Below are 22,364 nucleotides of genomic sequence, written 5' to 3'. Positions count from 1 at the left end.
TAAAATTTCAGTCTACTTATAAATATTGTACATACAATAATGAACATGAATGATGATGTCAGGTCGTAGAGTCGAAGCTAAGGTCGTAGGTGTCTAAGGTCGTAAGCTGAAGAGTAAAAAAGAAGGAATCCAGTAGAGAGAAGCGTTGGTCGTTGTCGGTTCGTATTTTGGTCATTGTAATACACATCTACTAAGTATCAAACATCCGCTTTTTAAGTAGCAAATATTTTTTTCAATGATCAAAGAAAAGTTTCTATTGCAATCTGTATCCGACATTTAGAAATTTTATTTTATTTTATTGTTACAATCAATATATGTACCTACACTCGTCATTACAGATCGCTCAAATGCGACGAGTGTACGATAACGGTCAGAAATACAATAATACATATAAAATCAGAATACATAGCATATAACAATTAATCAATACAGAAATAATAATCATAGAGACATCTATGGATTATTTTTAGATTTTTGTGTACAATTATTATTGCAATTTTTATACATATAAAAAACACGAAATTATAGAGATGTCCATAGAGATATCTATATATTTCAGATTACTGTGCATAATTTTTACAAATTATACACACAGATTTTTTGACAACAGGAAATGATCTAATACCAATTTTCAGGAACCGTTTCAACAATGATCAGATAAAATTGGCAAACTCTGATAGAGAAACGATCGATTTGGAGTCACAAAACCCCTAAATCTAACCAGCAGTTTGACGAGGGCACAAATTTTTTGTAATGTACAGAAACTATTTTTAATGTACGAAATATTTTCAAATTGCTTTTTTAACTGCACATTTATTTTATAAAATGGACGTTTAAATTGTTCCCATATTATATTACCACAACAAATCATATTAAAAAAGGTGAAAATACATACATAGTATACCTACATATATGTACATATATGTGTGTACATATGTTTTGAAACAGTAGTTTTAGCTACTGGAATCATAATGAACTAAATTCATTTTCTACTATATTATATTACTAGTGGTTTTACCCGGCTTCGCTCGGTATAAAATTTGTAATATATACCGCTTAAATATGGATAATCTAATGTACATAAATATTTTATTAAATTTATTTGAATATTTTTATTTTATTTCAATTTTCATTTGTTTTTTATTAAATTTAACGTCACGGATTCTACGAACCAATACTTACATACATACAAAGTCTCTTCGAAATTATATATTAGATAATCACAAATGTGATTAGATATTCCGATGAAAACTCGTTGATATATTATTACTTTTCTAAGATGTATTATATGTATATAAATACTTTTCTAAATGTGAATATATTTAGACAGAAGAATAAACTACTTAAGTATTTATGTAAATATGTAATATACATATACATATGTATGATGCTTTAAATTTCATATTGTCATAAACGGAATTCAATACGGTAAAAATTTGTCACACATTGCACGACATTAAATTAATTTCCTGGAGCAACACTGTGGTTTCGCAGTAATTGTTTCAGACGACTTCAAAGCGCCCGAAACAATTTGCTGTAGTGATTAATTAGATGTCTTTTCAGCTCGCCTCTAGACACAGGGTTGGCCAAAATTTTTATATCTTTCCTAAAGGTGTATCGTAAGGACATCAGTGAAAATTTGAAACTCTCGAGTGATAAAGATACGCGCGCATAATGACACGTGGAAAGTTGCCAGGGTTTGTGTAATCCATTAACATTTATTTTGAGTCGAACAATAAGTGTCACTGATGTACCTAACCTGTGATTTATTTATTGTTTAGCAGCACCCGCGTCGGCCGAAACGGAAACGTACCTAAGCATACATACTAGAATGGATTTTATTATACATTTGATTTATTATACAATTAGCTAATCAGACGAGGGATATTGTTTGATACCGAGTTTCCTTTTCGCAGACTTAATTTATAGCGATGATGTTGGTTTTTCACGCTATTTCAGCGCTGAAATCGGAGATCATTTGTGAATGAAATATGGAAGATGGCCGCCGCATTGGTAAAATTAGAACCGGATGAAGGGGGGTTCATGCCGTCCCAAAATCAGAACGAGCGACCGGGGGCGGTGGCTCCGCATTCCTCGGAGGTGCCCCATTGGGGGCGCACGCTCAACTTAACGCATATGAAAATTTTCAGTACATTATTACTTGACGACTTTGAATAAGGATATCTTAACTCATGAGTCTATATAATATTATATTTCCACGTTTTATTTTATAGGGATTTACGTGTAAAATATACGTAAAAAATGAAAAGAAAGATATTCGCGTTAAGCTCATATCTCTTTGTGCTCAGCTGCCTGGAAAACTTTTATAGGCAGTTGAAAATTTCACGTCTGTGAGAGTTTTCTTGCTAACATGCAACATACGTATGTTGTATAGATTAAATTTATTATTTGGAAGATATTTTAAAAATATTTAAAATTAATTTAAGGATAAAAACAACATGCATGCGTTTACACAAAATATTTATGCATTTGTGTCAAAAAATAAATAGTGCGGATTGGTTTCATTAGGATTAAATCATTCTAATTTTGAAATTAAAGTTTGGATTTAAAAACAACATCCTAATTAAAGTTGAAATTAAACAAAACATTTGACGAAACTTGTAATTTGAATTTCACTTGTTTATTGAAGAAAATAAATTAATTTGAAAATTTCCCTAGAATCATACATAAGATGGAAGAATCTTCAATTTTAAAGTTATATCTTACATAATAAATGATGTACATAAATACGGGTCTACCCCACGAGATCGAATGTGAAATGCACGAAAAACCAAATATCGGAAGGCAAAGATTGAAAATCGAAAGATCTTAAGTCGAAAGATAAAAAAGGGTGCATACTCACGTATGTGCACACTCACTTAATTTGCGCGAGCAGGATACAACAGGAACAAGAGGAACAGGCTTTTCCTCCCGTATTCTGCGCGCGCATATTAATACGGGAGGAAAAGCCTGTTCCTCTTGTTCCTGTTGTATCCTGCTCGTGCAAATCAAGTGAGTATGTATCGTTTACCATGCACCCTTTTTTTGATCTTTCGATTTTCGATCTTTGCCTTCCGATATTTGGTTTTTAGTGCATTTCACATTCGATCCCGTGAGGTGCACCCCATAAATACATACCAATGTATACATATTGTAATACAAAAACGTCCTAATTTGATACATATGTACTTACATGCAATATTGCATTAAAAATCCACATACGAAATGTATGTATATCAAGAACACCAAAACGAATTACATCTTTAATATATAATTTCGAAGGAGACTTTGTATGTATGTAAGTTTTGGTTTGTAGAATCAAAAAAAACTTGTATATAGGTATATATAGGTATGTATATGTATGTATATTGTTTGTTATCAAAATTTCCTCTTGGAAAATAGTGCCAAGAGAATTTAGCACCATCTATTGAAAATTATTTTTTCTATTGGTGTTTTATATTGTTTATATTATATGTAGGTCGGTAGGCAGTTTTTACCTATGATACATACGAGGAAGTTTTCATCGGGTTTATCACTAGTATTTACTATATTAAAAATAAAACTGTATATAAAATACAGAAGAAAATTATGAGTATCTCTTGATTATTTTAACAATTAAATGCAATAATCGCAAAAGTAAATATTCGTCGCTTTACATGGGAAAGCTTTTAACGACTTCGCGTAACCCACTAATGACTTTCGTCGTCCAAAACCCAAATTCAAAACCCAAACGTAACTTTATTAGGGCACAATAAACGAATTAAACCTTCGATCACATACACACACACACACACACATATCTACCACTAAAAATACCTCAGGCTCTATACCTACATATCATAGAATGACGTCGAATATCGGACATATAATATGTAATTATTTTTCATCCCATGGAGATCCGATAGAATATTTGAAATTTCTTGTTATGTTCACTTAGTGATTGATGTAAATTGTATCGAATCTGATACGTTGACTGACAAATATCCCCGAGGGTGTGTCCTTGGATTTTGTAAGTTGAATAAATCCAATCGGGACATGAAATAATGGATATTTACATAACGGGATACGCGGAAATTGACAAAGTTAAATCATCTGTGTATTTATTCGATATTATGTATATAATACATACAGGGCAGCCGAGAGGAATTCCGGCGCCTGGAGAAATAATTCCGGACCATATGACAAACCAAAAAAAAAAGATCTTATAGGCATATTTTTAATATGCGAAAAATATATCAGAAGTATTAGAAAAATTTAATCTTTTAAAATAATCGAATAAAAAAGTATGATATAACAGATACGATTTCACATGGGCGCAAAGAATGCGCGGATCGAAAAATAGTAAACATTTAGCTTCAAATAAATATATGTATTTTTATATAGAATAATAATTTTTTTTTCAATAAAAAAATAAATAATTATAAAATATCAGTATCGATCGTCCAGACACGAGGCCCTTTGATAGTCTAGGCCTTGGAACTTTACCCCAGTTCCCCCTCCCCTCTCGTCGGTCCTGTATACTATATATTATTTACAGTATACATATAACGTCGATAATATCATATTTCTATTGATTCATCCCCTTATTATTTGTTATATTAATTTCATATTTGATTTTGAGCTTAGCTTTTTCATTACTTCAAACAATTTTAATTATTTAGATGTGTTAAAGGTTTTCTCTGTAAATATTTCTGTGTTTTGACAGGAATATGCAAGAGGCAATGATTTCCATGACAAAAATGATTTTGTCAGGTGGTTTCAATTTAAGTATTGAGCCTTTTGAACAATGAATTCAGATAATTTTTCCAGTAAACTCTTGATTTGGATTTTATATTTATCTAGACTTTGCTTAAATTATTTAAAGGGTTTGAAGAATTTTATTTTTATTTTAATAATGGTTCTAAAGTTCTTAGTCTCATAATGAAGAATATTTGAAAAATAAACGAAACCATTTTTCAAAATACTCAACATAACTACAATGTATGTATGTATGTATAATATTTGGGCAACAATTATTTATGAGAGCCTAAATTGTAATATATTCAAAAATAAAGTTTAATTTCGACGCCTAGGTACCGTGTTAAAGCTTTTAATTAAAACCAACGTGAAAAGTAATTACACATAAGTTGTACGACGTGGGACAGACAGGAAAGTGGAAGGGCTGGTGTTATTAAGAAATTTTTAGAATTTCGTCTAAATATATATTTTTGAAATAGCAAATCAATTTAAAGTTTTATTTCTATGTATATTGTTTGAAAAGTCCAAGAAACAAGTTCAATTTGCCTAATGAAGTTCTTAATTTAAATTCTATATTTGTATAAATTAAGTGGATAAAGTAATCATTTAGTTATTCTGAAAATAGTAGCTTTCAAATTATAGCGTTTTTATTAAACCTGTAAAGATAAATCAAATAAAACGTCAAGGAATTTGAAATTTTAAAAGACCCAATTATAAAGAGGTCTTATTTGTATCGTATAAAAGAAGAATTAATGTAAAATAAAATGAAATAAGAATTTTGGATAGAAGTTTGTCATCCGCTGTGGTCGAGCGCGAGTTTTCGAGCCTGCCGCTCGGTCGAGCGAGCCGGCCTTGAATCCCGTCGAGGATTTTCCAACTCGAAGGGATCTCGAGTGGTCGACAGGTCGATTTTCGGGTGCAAGCCGACGCCGATTGCTTATTTTCGTTGGGCGCTGGTGGTGCTCGTCGGTGGTGCCAAAAATAGGCGCCGGTGGTGGTCCCTGTTGTCCGGTCGTTCAGTGCCTGTGCTGCCGGCGAGCTCGCATCATCAGGTAAGGGGATCACCACGCGAGTGCCATCCTCCACGTTGGCGATTTTTTCCAACCTCTTCTACTACCTCCTACTTGGGTGTTGTGCCGAGTTTCGAGACCCTCGTTTGTGCGGAGAAGTGCTCTCTCGATATTCAGTGCGAACTTTGAAGATATTTTATGTGGAGACGTGTGCATTGTTATTTTAGTCAGTGACGAACGTGCGTTGTCCTAAGGACACCTTTGGTTTTATTTTCTTTCCTCCTTTCTTTTTCTTTGTCGGGTGGTACGTAAACTAGATCTATTTTTGCCGCAAGCAAGTGGTCTCGTAGACGATACATGTTCAGTGACAGTTTCTTGGATATTTAAATTTCAGCCGTTGTATTTCAGTTCTGACATTACAGATGGTCAATATGTCTGGCAAATAGTGTTTTTTATTTATTTATTTAAATACTAATTCCATATGAAGCTAGTAGAAAAAGTTTTGAAGTGTTTTAAATAATTCAAAAACATTTCAAATTATTAACCGCTCGAATTAGTATGTTTAGATAAAAAAATAAAAAATACTGAAAAAGAATCTAATTCTTATAAATGTAGCGACATAAAATTTATGACCAACTAAACGCACAATAGCTAGGAAAAAAATGTGTAAAAAAAGATATGTTTTGACTTTTAAAATTTGGTAAATAATTAATTAAAAGTATTTTAAAGCAATAAAAAATCACAATCAACAGAAAAAACATCTGAATATTGATTTCAATACTCATTTTGAGCGCAGAAATACTAGATGTTGAGTTAAAGACTGCAAAAACCAAAAAAACTGTAAAAATTGCGCATTTTTTTAAATGTTCATTTCTCATGTACTAGAGTGAACCAACAAAAATCACTATCATATTCGAAGTCAGCGGATCAAACTTAGTTGATTAGTCTTCGCTCTGGTAGCTCAAAAACGTGATTTTTTATTGCTCAGTGTAATTAATTAGTTTATTATATTTTCAATTTGTAGCCTTGTTCAATTTTCTGAACATATTTTTAGAGAATTTTCGTAGGTGAAAAACTTTTTCAGGGTTTTCAATCAATTTTCATATATTTTTTTCAGAATCAATTTTTTATATATCAATTTTGATGACTTCATGCAAATAAAACTCGGCTACAAAACAATTAGCCTATTATAGAAGTATTAAAATCACAGTGAAATTATTTACTGAGAAGCTAAAATTAAAAAAAAAAACAAATTTTGTTCGTCTTGTGTAATATAATATTTCTACATAATAGGTTCATTCTGTGTGAAATGCTATTTCACTCGTAAATGTTACTCATTTATTTTTATTTTTATGTTACATATTTTATGTTTTATGTATGTATTATACGTGTAAATAGAAATAATGTTGTAAAGTTTTCCAGAAAATTTTTGAAAAAAAAAAAAAATCAAAACCAAACTAAATTATCGTAAATTCTACAAGCGAGAATTCATTGCACGGCTAATATTCACCGTATATTAAAATATATAAATATAAATCGTCTCGCGTATCACGTCTACGAGCGAGTGTGTGCGATATACTAAAATAGACCCAGCACATTGCAATCGACGAGAGCTCCGAATTGCGTAATGTTGCCAACGTTAAATTTTGAACTCGATCCGTCATCTGAAGGGGTTGGTCCATAAAACAACCACGAAATTAAACCGGAACCAATCGTTTGTTTAAGCGTCGAAAGCGCCATTCGAAATGGGACGCTTTGCAGGAGATAACGGTTTCGCACCCTCCCTCTCGCCGTTGCGAATTTTCCGACCAGCATTGAAACCGGAGCTTTTTTATGACATCGATTACATTAAACCGACTATTAATTGATGTATTTTTTGCTAAAGCACGTCGACAGTGTGGCCTTGGAACGAATTGTGCGAATCGATCCGCGACCATCTATTTTCGTCAAGTCGATCCGCGCTGATACCGAGTTGTCCGTGCAGTATTTTTTTCACCGAGGACTTTTTAAAATTTTCCGCATTTTCTTCAGTCGAATAAACGTTTGAGGATATCATATATGAGTACGTTTATTTTTCCAGAGGAAAATAGATCGTTTTTATACAATATGTGATCAATCAAATTCGCGCACATCCATCCAAATGTGATATGTGATGCACAGTTCATAGTGGCAATCAATCTTTTATAATTGACACTATCATATTTTTAAAAGAGTCTGGTATTATTAAAGGATATATAATAAAAGCTCTTCAATACGGTATACAAATATCCGAATATTTAATATGTATATCAAATTCAAACGAAAACGAACTTATTATTCATGAAATAAATAAATTAAGCGTTCGCTTTCAAGCAATATCTACCCTGTGACAATAAACGGATTGAATTTCATAACAGCAGTCACAAAAGCTATACTATTTTGAGAGAGTTTACAATTTGATGAATTCAATTTCAAACCATTATGTATGCTTTCCTCTTATATGAAATACTGCTTCAAGGGAAGGTAGTAATTTATCATCCAAATTTTATACTGTGCCATTTAAAGTAGAAAATTCAACAATAGCAAACGGTAGATGTATTATTTTTATCGTTGTTGGGTCGATTATATAGACCCAAATAAATAATCGATCGTTTCTTTACTGGAAAGTTTTACGATGGCTACATCAATTGTAAAATTGCTTTGTAATAATAAAACTTCGTACGAAAGTCCATAATAAGATATCGAACTTTGAAATTAATATTTTATACGATAATACGCTTGGATTTTTACACGCAAAAACACTTTTTACTAAACGTGAATACTATATAAAAGTTTATTAGAAAAAAACAATCAACTTAATATTAGTACGGGAATATCCATATAAATTCTATGGTATGTAATCATCACACTTGATAAGCGATTTTAGGGTGTAATTCTAATTCAATCCTTGTCAAATGCTAGGAAAACTCAAGAGAAAGACAGAATGCTTCGAATTTATTTTGAAATGAGATTTCGAGATGATATTAGTTCATTTTCGAGGTCATCAACCGAATATAATGCGAATAATTTTAGAAATGACTGATAACGATAACGCTATGCATGTATTCCGATTATGCGGGTCCGGAACGGTCCACATCTTGAACGCGATCGAGTAAGATGATCAAATTATCATAATGTACAGTCGTAATTTTATACTTTTATGTATATGATAATGATATCCCCCTGGCTATAACGCATTGTGTGTCGGATAAAATGAAAGAAAAGGGGGCGCTATAGAGGAAAATCCATTGTCATACATTTCAAAAGGCTTTTCACGTGTCGCGGAAAAACCAGGATGGGAGCATTAAGCTTTCCTCGCAATTTTCGCACGTATATAATTTTAGGCTAGATTTTCTTTCATTATGCTAATACGAGATGGGTATCGTCGATGTGCGAAATACGGATTGTGTATACAAATCATCACATTACGTGACATATGTAATAAACGTACGTCAAGTTTGGTATGCGGTTAACGTCAATTGTAAAGGTCATAGCTTAATGAAATAAAAATAATACCGTTATAAATTTAATATATGAGTAGTTTGGTCATACAATTTAAATGTATATTCATCTGAGTAAGTGTTATAATTGCGTATTTTCAAGCTGGAATCTATCCCTGTCAACCATGGTCACCTACGCCACGAAATCTATTTTATACACATGGCTTATTTTATTTTTGATATTTGCTGAACAGCTGGAACCGTTTAAATTTAGCAGTATGTATGTATATGTGTAAATATTTGAGAGTAACTTACTTACTAATGTTAATTTTGAAACGTTGAGTGAAATGTAATTTGAAAGTATTACAAGGTCGCAAAGAAGCATTAAAATTTTTATCACAATGAATAAAAAATTTTTTGTGTATATTTTTAATCATGAGTTTGCTTTTTGTTGGAATCGCTAATTCTGTCCGAAATTTTTCCGAGTTTTTTCCGGACAAGAAAACTTCAATTTTTAGAGGGCAAAAAGTTAAGAAAGGAGAGGGGGACCTTCTTTCATTCGAGGTCAAGGTCGTTCGTTGAATTGAGCCATATCATTCATTATTCGTTGGTTTTGTAGCCCTAGCTTGTTCAAAATTAACGAGTCTCGTTGAAGGAACGTCAACAAAAATAAAATATTTATTTCCATTATTTGATGTCCAATTAGTAAAGACGCCGTATAAATTTTATAAACGGATCAAATATAGGACTTTAATCTGTCTTGAACGTGATATTGCGAAGCAACCGCGGATTTATTCGTTGGAAGTATGTACATTGTACATAAACTTGAAATCAACATCTGTTCTGTAACATTTTTCACGAGAGTTTCTATACATTGTATATTTCTTAATTTATACATAATATGGCGGAAAAAATAATATTTAAGATTGAACTGGGAGTAAAAATAATTCAGAATACAGATAGAAGATGATCTAAATTGATCAAAAGCAAAATCGACATCCACGTCATCCGGAATTTGCGGAAAATTGAAGGAAAAACTATTTTACGGTTGTTTGCAGAGCTGTCATAAATTCGTCGAAATGATTCGGGTTCACCACCACACTTCACAAAGCAACAAGAAACCTAATCTTCACGTTTCGTTTCACAACATGAATTTTGCACTCGACCTCGCGCGTATTTGAACAGTATAAATGAATCACACGATAAGAGGAATACGACAATTGTCAACGTGCATACCGAAAAAGACATCTATGTCGGTCAAAAACGCAAGATCGAGCCAAACTCAGTGACAGTATCGATCGAATATGCCAACTCGTAATAGATGGCAACACCTGTTAGTCGAAAAAAGATCTGTGATACGATTCGATGTTAATTTTTACTTGACATTGATGCGATTTGAACATTTTGCGATATTATGCGCTCGGTTGGCGAGTGTCGTTGCTCCAAAACGAAGCTTGAATTCCTCAGAAATGCAGGAAAATTTTAATCGGTTTCATAGAATCGTAGCAGTGGACTATTAGTAATTCAACGGCCGCTTCTGATTTCTGGAAAAAGGTCCAGTTAGATTGGTAGAGGGCGTTGTGTACGCGCGTTTAGCTCATCGTATCGCGTGTCGGCGTCCATACTTGGTGCGGTCTATTTCGGTTCAGCCGTCGGATTCCCGTCGCTCGTTCGTTTGCTGGCTCTCTCTCGCTCTCTCTGCCTTCGCGCATACTATTTTCGATCATTTCATGCGATATCCAAAGAAAATGCCCACGACGGATTTTCGCGCGTAAACACTGGTCGGCCCACATTCACGACGGTCGGCCAAAATAAATGTTGGCGACAGCTGGCCACACTGACCGACGACTGGTTTAACTGGACTCCTTAGATTACTATTCATCTAATGAACATTTTCCTTTCATAACCTCCCTAAAGAAAAACAACATGTTCCGAATCTCTTTATACCTACAGTACATACCGTACACAGCATACAATTAAATCTATTTTTTTTTAATTTTCACACAAAATAATTGTTAAGTCATCCAGAAAAGGCGATAATCTAATATATAATTTCTAACGAGACTTTTTATGTATTTATGTTTGTTTGTTTGATTCGTAGAGTCCGTGACGTTCAATTTAATAAAAAACAAATGAATATTCAAATAAAATAAAACTATTCAAATAAATTTAATAAAATGTTTACTATTAGATTGGCCATGTTTAAGTGGTTTATATTACAAATACCGAGCGAAGCCGGGTAAAAACACTAGTATAATATAATATATGGGGTTGAATATAATAAATTCAGCCTTTTGCTTTTTCTCCGTACATTCATATACAAAGTATCAATATAAAGTATTGTGTTCGTTAGAAATTTCAAATTTGAGGTTTTTATCCTGTCAAGAAAATTTTCATTTTTATATGAAATGTTCAATACATATATAATGAAAGTAAAATTATTCATTTTATATATATATATATATATATATATATATATATATATATATATATATATATATATATATATATATATATATATATATATATATATATATATATATATATATGTATGTATGTATGTACATATTTAGTATTATATGTACAAAGATTGGCGATAGAGCTTCTAAAGCACATAAATCTTTCAATACATAATTGGATATTAGGCCTTTATTTATGATACTATCTAATCACAGAAGTCGATATATTTTATGTGTATGTTATAGTCCAAGTCTAAATTTCCTTCGTTCATGATCACAATAGTTTGTTCATACATGTATCAATCTGGTCAGTTGTAGTGTACACAAAAGAACAAATTGACTAAAGAATTAGTTCGTTCATGCACAAATTACTAGGCATAAGCTTAAGTATTATCAATCGTTTGTCCCATCCTCTATATATTTGTTTATTTATTACAATTTTGCCATAGTGACTTTACAAAATAGTTCCAAGTCGTCACTATGGTTAAACAAAAAAGAAAAAACTATATAAAATAGGAAGGAAAAAATAAATAAATACAATAATAGAACACTATTCGATCTCAAATGAATAGAAATCCAAGTTAATAGAAATCTGGTTGAGTAGCTTGATGCCCCTGACAACAGAAGGCGAAACCATTAAAATGGTACGTATATGTATAAATGGATATGTATATGTATGTAGATATTCTTACCCTGGGTTGCAATATTTAAAAAAAAATGAGCGGAAACGGGAATTATAGCAGCGTTGTTATGCGGTTTCCATGAGATTTCCCTGTACTTGACATTTTGACATTTCAAAAAGTTTTGACAGCTAAAAATTTCATGTGACACCTGGTGAGATAGCTTTCGACTGTTAGCACTTAAACTAAAATCAATAATTTGTGTACGGACAAACTAGTGTGTTCATGAAAGAATTGGACTGAAACATATCCATATTTCATTTTATATTAATATTTTTTTGTCAATAAAAATGTATAAACAGCTTAGTGATTTTTAATGAATAAAATTATAATTTTATAAATTAATCCATCAAAATGTGAAGTGGAAACACGTTTCAAGACAGCTTTCCGAAAATTTCAACGTCAAACGAAGAAACAACGTCAAATAATTTACAAAGCGTCTATTTTAAGAATTGGTTATAATATTTGAATTTAGCTGTAATAAAACAAAATGGTAATCAACATTCTGTTGCTTAAAGCGAAAACATTAAATTTATTAAATTCATTTCAACAAAATTTCCGCTGAAAACCCGCCACTTCATTGTGCCGCATTCTACCTACAAATCTCGCAAAACTCTATTTGATTGAATTTTAACCTCACATAAATTGTTCAAGATTTCATATATTCATATGTAAGTATATTTGATTTACTCAATTCACCATTATTTCAAATTCCAATTGTCAGAAACACTGCCTCTGTTTAAGCTCTGAAAGGGACGCATTTCTGCGAATTTAGAATTATGCGACGCCAGTACAAATTATGAATTATGTCACACCTCGGTACAAGTAATAACAACACGTTGCTGTGAGGGAAATTCGAATACGTCAGATTCGCCATAAGAGCCTTAACGGCGTGTCACAATAACGATCAATTTCCCCCAAAGCTGCTAAAATATACCGTAGAATGCGAATCCTCTTTGCATGCGAACAATGGCGACTGATCCTGAATTATTATACATATGATAATCGTACAAAATGTTTAGGCCCCGCAAAATTGAACTTGGACGTGTTCTTAGTTATACGACCGCTTAATTTGGATTTACTACTTCCTATGCGAAATCTGTATGTATGTATAGATATAATCATCGGTCACGATAATGATGGTTTAAACGAGCTGTTAATTTCTTATGAACTTGTGTATTGAAATTGGCATTGATTACTTCGACGCAAAACGATTTTCTGGCTCGGGCAGTTCGTGTCTATTTCAGTATAATAATGGCGAATCGCTTCGGAGAAAATTCGCCATTGTTCAGTTCAGGCATACGTGAACAAATAACTAGTCAATATTGTACAAATATGTATGATTTCTCAAAGAATATAATTCCGGAAAGTATGTGATATTAAGTATTGACATGGGTTTGACAACCATAAGCATATTTTTCAAGTGGTTTTTTTTTGTATCAAATTTAAGAGATAAGAAAAAGGAAGTCATTAAAATTGTACGTAAATATTTTAGAATGATTCCTATTGTTGGTTAATTTTTTATCGTTTGTGGTTTTGGTTGTAATACTTCTCTTATTTTTAGTAAAATTAAGTATACAACAGTGTAAATGCATAGAACGTAACGAAAACACGAATATCAAATTTGAACCACTGAGTTTGAATATGCTAATAAAATTGGCAATTATGCGACGTTTTAGTATTAATAAAGTTTCCACTTATATTTCGAAAACGGTACAAGATCTTAAACTCCTCAGTTCTGACTTTATTTTTTTATTCTATTATTTTGTGGGATTATTTTACTTCGTACATATTATACTGTATACATTTAGTTATGTCTTTTTTTGAATATATTTGTAGCAAATACAGCATGTTATGTAATTGACTTTTACATACAAAACAATGAAAATAAACATGGCATACCTAGAGCGGCGACATCGTGCACGAATTGCCAATTAGTATCATTTTCGTATGCTATATGACAACACTGACAACATTTAACGAAATAATATTATATACAAAAGGTTCCAGTAAAAAAAAATCGAAAATAGCATCAATATCAAGAGATAAATTTAAAACTCATATATGTGGGGACCTGAATTTTTTTAAGTGAAACTCTTTATTAATGGCAAATAAATTATACTAGTGGAAAAGGTTTCCTACCCCTAATATACACCAATCAAAATACTGCGTCGGTTTTTGGCGTATTGAATGCGACATATATTTAATTCAAAAATCTATATTTAGCATCGCTTTTATAACAGGAGAGGGATTTGGGAACGTCAAAGAGAATGATACAACGGATGGAAATTGTGTACAATATTCAGCATGTATCATATAATATCACGTGTCGTGTAAAATCATATAATATCACGTGTTGTTCGCAGATCTCAGTATTTTTGACAATTTCATAAATGGAGTATGCACACTATGGAACGCTATTCTATAATATGACCCAGTTCTTGAGGTGCAACGTGAAGTAACTATGACAGCATTAATTATAGACAAAAAAGAATTCTTGCAACTGAACGTTGGGTCTGACATTTGTATGAATTATATGAACATGATAAAAGTGAACTAATATGTATATAAAGCCTTCTCGTCGGTGCGGTCTAGACCCCAAATGAATATTCAACGCGGTAATAATTTTATGTATGTAAATAGGAATCTATTGAAATGTAAGGGAAATACGAATCTGTTTAGTTAGCTGGTTTAATTTCTTGTTTGTTCGATTTGGAATGGTTCATATTGAGTGAGCTGATTTTATAGTATGTGGGAAATTGCTCGCTGAAACGTTCTTGTGATGGTGATTTTAAAATATCGGCATTGCGCTAAGCCACGGGGTTTTCTCGCATGAGTCAGCGTTTTGTTTGATGACGCACACACGTGCAACCCGGAAGTGCATATGAACGGTTGCATAAAGAGATTCTTCGAATCGCAAACGTGCACACTGTAACGCGCCCGAAATAGCTTTACCTGTGGAAGCTGTAATGGTGTCAGATTCTGGTCTCGGCCCAGTGCCAACCGCGCCCTAATTGAAATTCCACAACACCAAAATGTCTGAAATTCGATAAAAATGTCATGTTAAGCATAATTCTTTGTCTTTGTTTCAGATTTAGTTTTTCCTAGCGCAGTAGAACACTCCCAGCCGCCAAAATGGACGCGATCAAGAAGAAGATGCAGGCGATGAAGCTGGAGAAGGACAATGCCATGGACAAGGCAGATACCTGCGAGGGACAAGCTAAAGATGCTAACCTCAGAGCTGACAAGGTCAATAGAAAAATTTAATTCAATGTCCATCTTGAGGTTAACATGTCAGATCGTAAAACTTGAAAACTATTGGGGATTCTTGCGTTTCTAATACTTCTACTTCTAAATGTTCAAATAAGATTATATAACAATTTGGCATTATCAAAGTTTCAAATATATAAGTCAATTTAAATAGGAAAACTGCTATGAAAATCATATTTTAATAATCGTACTATAATAATAATAGTCGTTTAGAAATAATTAATATTACATATGAGCCGTTATATTTGAAAGTGATGGAAATCTGATTTTCAGTTCCAAAAACACTATTTCTGTTTGACTTAATTCACAAATTGTTATCACTTATTTTAATCGATATGTCCAGATTCTTGGAAAAGCAAACTAAATGTTTTACAGGCTACCAGTATTTTAAAATATTGTTCAATGCATTATATTTAAAGTTTTGTGAGATATTTCTCGAAATGAAGAAAAGTGGATTTACATATGTTTATAAAGTTAAATTTTTCAACCTTCGAATATTTGTAAAATAAAACTACTATAATGCAAATACTAAATGCTGATTGATTGATATGGTAACCAAAATAAACAGAGTCCGTTTATTCAACATAGCTTCTATTGACTCTCGTTAGCAATTCAAACAATTCAAACTTTGGGGGATGAGGGGGGTTTAACTCACATTTTGATAGAATATTCTATGTTCATTGAAAATATTGATCTCTTTGTTAAAAATTCCATCCATGATATTGTATTTGAAGTAATGAAATATTTTAAAGAGCTCTATCGAAATTTATATGTGAATGTATTTTTGTTTCAGATCAATGAGGAAGTGCGTGAGCTTCAGAAGAAGCTCGCTCAGGTAGAGCAGGACCTCATTGACAACAAGAACAACTTGGAGCAGGCCAACAAGGACTTGGAAGAGAAGGAAAAGCAGCTCACCGCCACCGAGGCTGAGATGGCCACCCAAAACAGGAAGGTACAGCAGATTGAAGAGGACCTCGAGAAGTCAGAGGAAAGGCTCGGATCTGCCACCAGCAAGTTGGTTGAAGCCTCAGCTGCCGCTGATGAGAACAACCGGTAAATTTTTCATCACAAATCCACTACAACTTTATATAAAATAACTCGAACTACGTATAAAACCATTATTGTATCTTACAGTATGTGCAAAGTATTGGAGAACAGATCCCAACAAGATGAAGAGCGTATGGACCAACTCACCAACCAATTGAAAGAAGCTAGGCTTCTGGCTGAAGACGCTGACGGCAAATCAGATGAGGTAATTTTCACTTCCGTAAATAAATATATTATATTTTAATCTATCTATGTATCTAAAACTTGTATCGTGTGAAACAAAGGTATCCCGCAAGCTGGCCTTCGTTGAAGACGAGTTGGAAGTTGCTGAGGACCGTGTCAAATCTGGAGACTCCAAGATCATGGAGCTCGAAGAAGAATTGAAGGTAAAGCATTTACATACTAATATGTAGATATTTTATTCTTAGGTCCAAAGAACTAACGGTAGTTTTGCCAAATAGGTCGTAGGTAACTCCCTCAAATCTCTGGAAGTATCAGAAGAGAAGGCTAACCAACGTGTTGAGGAATTCAAGAGGCAACTGAAAACCCTCACCGTCAAACACAAGGAAGCTGAAGCTCGTGCTGAGTTCGCCGAGAAGACCGTTAAGAAGTTGCAAAAGGAAGTCGACAGGCTCGAAGGTGCGTACAAAATCTGGCGCTTCATCCATGCGTCTTCTAATCAACATAATAAAACCTATCTTATGTTGTCTAAGTTTAATTGTTCTAAATTTAAACGATTTAAATTCACACGTTTAAAAAATTACAACTTTTTAATTTTAATTGTAACTTAAATAATTGAAAAATTTAATTTAATTTGTCTTTGTTTTAACGTAATGTGTCGTCTGAATTAATATTGCTTTTAATTTTGCTTACTTTTTTTAATTTGAGGTAGAGCTAATTTTCATTAGAAACACGATTGCAATGAAAAGAAAACGTCATCGATTTGAACGTGTCGTTTATTTTTAGAAAGACATTCAAATTTAAATGCTTTTGATTTTTGTTTTGTATATTAAGAACAATTCAATTGTTTTAATCACAATTAATACACATATGTAATTACAGTATCAATATCTGACTTAAATTGCAGTAATAATTACTCCAATCATTTTTTTTTAAATATATTTACTCGCATTCACTATAGAGTGGAAGTGACTGAAATTTTGCAAACGTGTTTCTGTTGAAATTGAAATTCGCTTTTTCGAAACGGTCGGCATAACGTTTCTAACGCTGTTTTGCAGACAATTTGTTCCAAGAGAAGGAGAAATACAAATCGATATGCGACGACCTGGACAGCACATTCGCCGAGCTCACGGGATACTAACGACCCAAAATCCCATAGTTATGCACACAAACCCTACCATTTTCTTTTTTCAGTACCATTTTTTCAGTTTCCAAAACAAAATATCAAAAAAAATTCAAAAAGCTCCAAGCAAACCGAGGAGGCCCCCCCCAACGCCCCAGGAACCGCGCGGACATTCTCCAAAATCCTTAAATTATTTTTTAGCATTTATTTGGCAACGCCTTTTATCATGCTTTCTCAGTAAAAAACCTTAATAATTTTGCTTCACTTGCATTTTCCTAACCATGCTTCATTTTCCTAATTATTGTTATTATTTTAAAACATTAATGCACTTTCATTTATTGAATAAGATTTTTTTTAATCATACTCTACAACAAATTAAAAACATCTTCATCTCTCTTTATCTATCTATCTGTCTTTCTACGTATACTCTCTATCTATTTCTTATGTGACTAACATCTTCTTCAAAACGACTACTGTCGCTTATGTCGCTATACTGCAGAGGACTGATAACATAAAGGTATAATTTCAAGCTTATATTTTTTTAACAATGATAATAAAAATTTATATATTTCCAGAAATGAAAAGTCGCTTTTGCTTAAGTCGCTTACGTACAGTGGCGTATTTATTTGATTTAAAACGCCATAGCTTATTATAAATTTTTGGGTCAAAATTTTTTCTGAATGTTCTAATGATATTACATTTAAGCTACTTCTTACTAATTGAATATGTTATATGTTTCTGAAATTAAATTTAAGTATTAATTTAAATATAGATATGTGATCAAAATTTTAAATTAAATATTATATTTTATTAGAATAAGTATAATATGAAAACATGTAGTATTAGATTTAACCTTTAAAGTTTTACCTTAAAATTTACTTCCTCGCTTAAAATATACCATAATATTAAATTTAAATAATATATGATTGAGCTCAAAACAATATATTTCGGATTAATAAATAATTCTATAATATTATAAATGGTATTAATTTACACATTTCAATTTTTAATTTAGGTTCTAGGAATTTATTAAAAAAAAAATACGTAGATGAATAACATATTTAAGAAAATTAAATTTTGAATTGTTTCATACACTTTTCGGATACTGCCTTATAATAATAAATAAGATTAGATTGAGGACAAAAAAAATAAACAGAGCGGAGTTAATCAATCATTATTAAATTTGACAATCATTTACCGCTTGAATTAGAATGTTTAGATAAAAAATAACCATTGATAAAGAAAATCAATCCTTATAAACGCGGTGGAAAAAAAACTGGCCAAATAAACGCAAAATAGCTTGATTATTTTTGACTTTTAAATAATTAATTAAAAGTATTTGAAACAATTGAAAATCACTATCAATAGTGATTTTCCGAATATTGATTTCCATACTCACTTTGAGGATGGCAAAAGCAAAAAAACTGTAAACTTGCGCATTTTATAAACGCTCATATATACATATCTCTTAACGAGAGCGAAACAACAAAAAGTATATATAATATTTGATTTTAGTGGTTTAGTAGTAAAGAATGATCAACTCAAAAATATGATTTTTTTGTTGCTCAGTGCTATTGGGCTTGAGATTTGGTCAATATATGTAGGTATTTATAAATTTATTTGGTCACAATTTTGAACTCAATCATGTTATATGTATGTATGTATGTACCTATATATTCAAATTTATTAATACTATTATTTTTTTATAATATTGCTACCCTATTGCCCCTAAATGGCAAATTTGGATCAATGCCTGGTATGAGAAATATCAATCTAGCTATAATATAAGTTTAACCTTTATTGCGGTCAAATTAGACACGAAAGATGCTGATTTACATGTGTGTTTTCAGACGAGCTCGGAATCAACAAGGACAGGTACAAGAGCTTGGCCGACGAGATGGACTCCACATTCGCTGAGTTGGCCGGATATTAATTCCGCGATAAATCACATATTATTTATTATTTCCAGTACACAATCATATATTATATGCACATACACGAACACACTACACACCTGCAAATACAGTGTACATACAACATAATATATATATATATATCATCGTAATAAATATGTAATAAAAGAAAATATGTCTCGTCCCGCATATTCCACGTGAACGGAGTGCGCGCGCGCACTCGCCGCACGAGGGACTTCAACTTGTATTTATTTACCTTCAACAAATATTTTTTTTAGTTTTTAATTAATTTTTTAATTTTAATTTGTGTCTGTGTGATAATCACGCGTACAATGCCATACATCATATACAAGTACTTACACTCATATTCTTTTTTTTTTCTAAAAATTTATATAATGTAAATTATGTTACGAATTTCTTTTAAAAACTAAAATAAAGTATTTATTATAAAAATTGATTGTTTCATTGTTATATCATGCAAAAATTTTCAACAATTTTATTCCTACGTCTCTTCTTAAACCAATCTTGGATCGGTGTTGTTAGGACCAATTCTTTAAAGGGATAATATTTTTTGCGCGGCTGTAAAATAAATTACACGACATATGTATGTCAAAGCGACATTTAATTTCATATTAAAATCTATAAAATAGCTCGCACGACCCAATCGGGGTCCGCCTGGCAAATCAAACGCCAAATGGGTTGCCAGCAACAAAAATAAAATTTGATAGTGAATTTATTATAAAAAATAAACATTGATTACAATTTATTGGTTGTAAATTGCTATATTACAACTAATAAATTGTAATCAAGTTTACGTTAGGTTAAGTTAGGGTTGGTTTTATTCATTTAAGATTATGTTGTTCTTCTTCTTCATGTGCCATGTCCTCCCAGAACGACGGCAACTACATAGATGTCCCATTCTTATTTTGTCAATGGCTACTCGGTATAGAGCTCGGGTGCTGAGTTCGTACCATTAGGTTGTTAGGGTTGGTAATATTTAAAGGTTAGGTTAGGTTAGGTTAAGTTAGGGTTGGTTTATCTTATATATAAACATTGATTACAATTTATTAGTCGTAATATAGCAATTTAAAACTAATAAATTGTAATCAATGTTTATTTTTTATAATAAATTCGCTATCAAATTTTATTTTTGTTACTGGCAACCTATTTGACATTTGATTTGCCGGGCGGACCCCGATTGGGTCGTGCGAGCTATTTAAGAGGGCACTCTTTTTTATTTGCAGGGCGAAATGTTTTAGAGATGGTCATTTGCATATTATGTCGTGATAAATACCTAATTTGTCTGGAAATAAGGCTATTTTCCTGGGCCGATAAATGGTACCCTTCTTTAAACTCGACATACATATGTATGTTTGTCCGTAAGCTAATTTATTTATTTATTTGCAAAATCTACCGCAGTGATAAAGTATATCAAGGAAATAAAGAAAAAGCAAGAAATGTAAAAAATATCAAGACTAAAATGCAATACTCGCACAAGAGCATATTTATTTGTACTTAATTTTAGCATATGTACATATTTTTACTAGATAATATGTACATATTTTTACATACAAATACATATACCAGGAAGGTCTAAACCCCAATGCGCTTTCCTGGTCAATTAAAAGCAATACAGCATTTTATTACATACAAAAGTCACCGATTTACGAAATACTGAAAAACTCGAAATTAACGAGACATTAACGAGAAATTTTATTAGTGGGTATGATGGTTTTTAGCCAATTTAATGGAGAAACCGTTTCAACAATGAAGTCAGAAAAATTTGGCAAACTCTGATAGGAAACGATCGACTTACATGTATGTATGGATACATGACATGTATATATGGATAGTAATAATTAGATTGCAATTGCCTAGATTTTAAAGTTATTTTGATTTACATATATGTACATATTTTTATTTAGTGACTAATGATGGATGCGAAACTTGCAAATTGAACGTCCAAATGCCACACAAGTCTAATGCACTCAAAGAAGTTGGAGAGTTGTAAAGTAGGTATAACGTGTAGACATTAGAAACGTAATACGTGAGTGAGATGTATGACAAGGGTAGTAGATATAATGGACAAAATTAATATATTGAAATGGTAATAAATGTAAAAAATGAAGTGCTTTGGTACCTGAGAGAATGTAAAAGGGTAAGAAGAAAACCGCAGGGAAGATGGGTAGTCGAAATTAGGAAAATGTGTGAGTGAAATGGATGAGAGTTGCGCAAAACAGAGACGAATGGAAGCGTGCTGGAGAGTCTGTCATCCAGCAGTGGATAGTAAGCGGCTGTAGATAATGCTGATTACTAGAAATCCATATCATTCGTTTATTTAATACTATATAATTAGGGTACCAATATGTATACCTATGGACATATATGTATACATCATCATCATCTACAGCCATTCGCCATCTACTGCTGGATGAAGGCCTCTCCAACACGCTTCCACTTGTCTCTGTTTTGCGCAACTCTCATCCA

The 22,364-nt window shown here is 32.1% G+C and overlaps 1 protein-coding gene across 2 annotated transcripts; it reads left to right on the top strand.

Moving 5' to 3' along the window:
* Positions 1–5,612: 5,612 nt before the first annotated feature.
* Tm2 (tropomyosin 2) lies at positions 5,613–20,326 on the top strand. Of its 2 annotated transcripts, XR_013260490.1 has the most exons (8): positions 5,613–5,789; positions 15,437–15,593; positions 16,408–16,667; positions 16,749–16,866; positions 16,946–17,047; positions 17,123–17,300; positions 17,900–18,481; positions 19,815–20,325. XR_013260490.1 is itself a non-coding variant. In XM_077428965.1 (7 exons), exons 2-7 carry the CDS (start codon positions 15,480–15,482, stop codon positions 19,895–19,897), a joined length of 855 nt encoding a protein of 284 aa, XP_077285091.1. In that variant the 5' UTR covers positions 5,613–5,789; positions 15,437–15,479; the 3' UTR covers positions 19,898–20,326. The 2 variants fall into 2 exon arrangements, 1 of the variants encoding a protein (XP_077285091.1); XM_077428965.1 differs by lacking the exon at positions 17,900–18,481 and having other exon boundaries at positions 19,815–20,326.
* Positions 20,327–22,364: the final 2,038 nt, after the last annotated feature.

The sequence above is a fragment of the Arctopsyche grandis genome, chromosome 4, assembly GCF_051622035.1.
Source record: "Arctopsyche grandis isolate Sample6627 chromosome 4, ASM5162203v2, whole genome shotgun sequence".
NCBI lineage: Eukaryota > Metazoa > Arthropoda > Insecta > Trichoptera > Hydropsychidae > Arctopsyche > Arctopsyche grandis.
The sequence above is the reverse complement of the archived record's forward strand: the minus strand, read 5'-3'. Positions and strand labels throughout refer to the sequence as shown.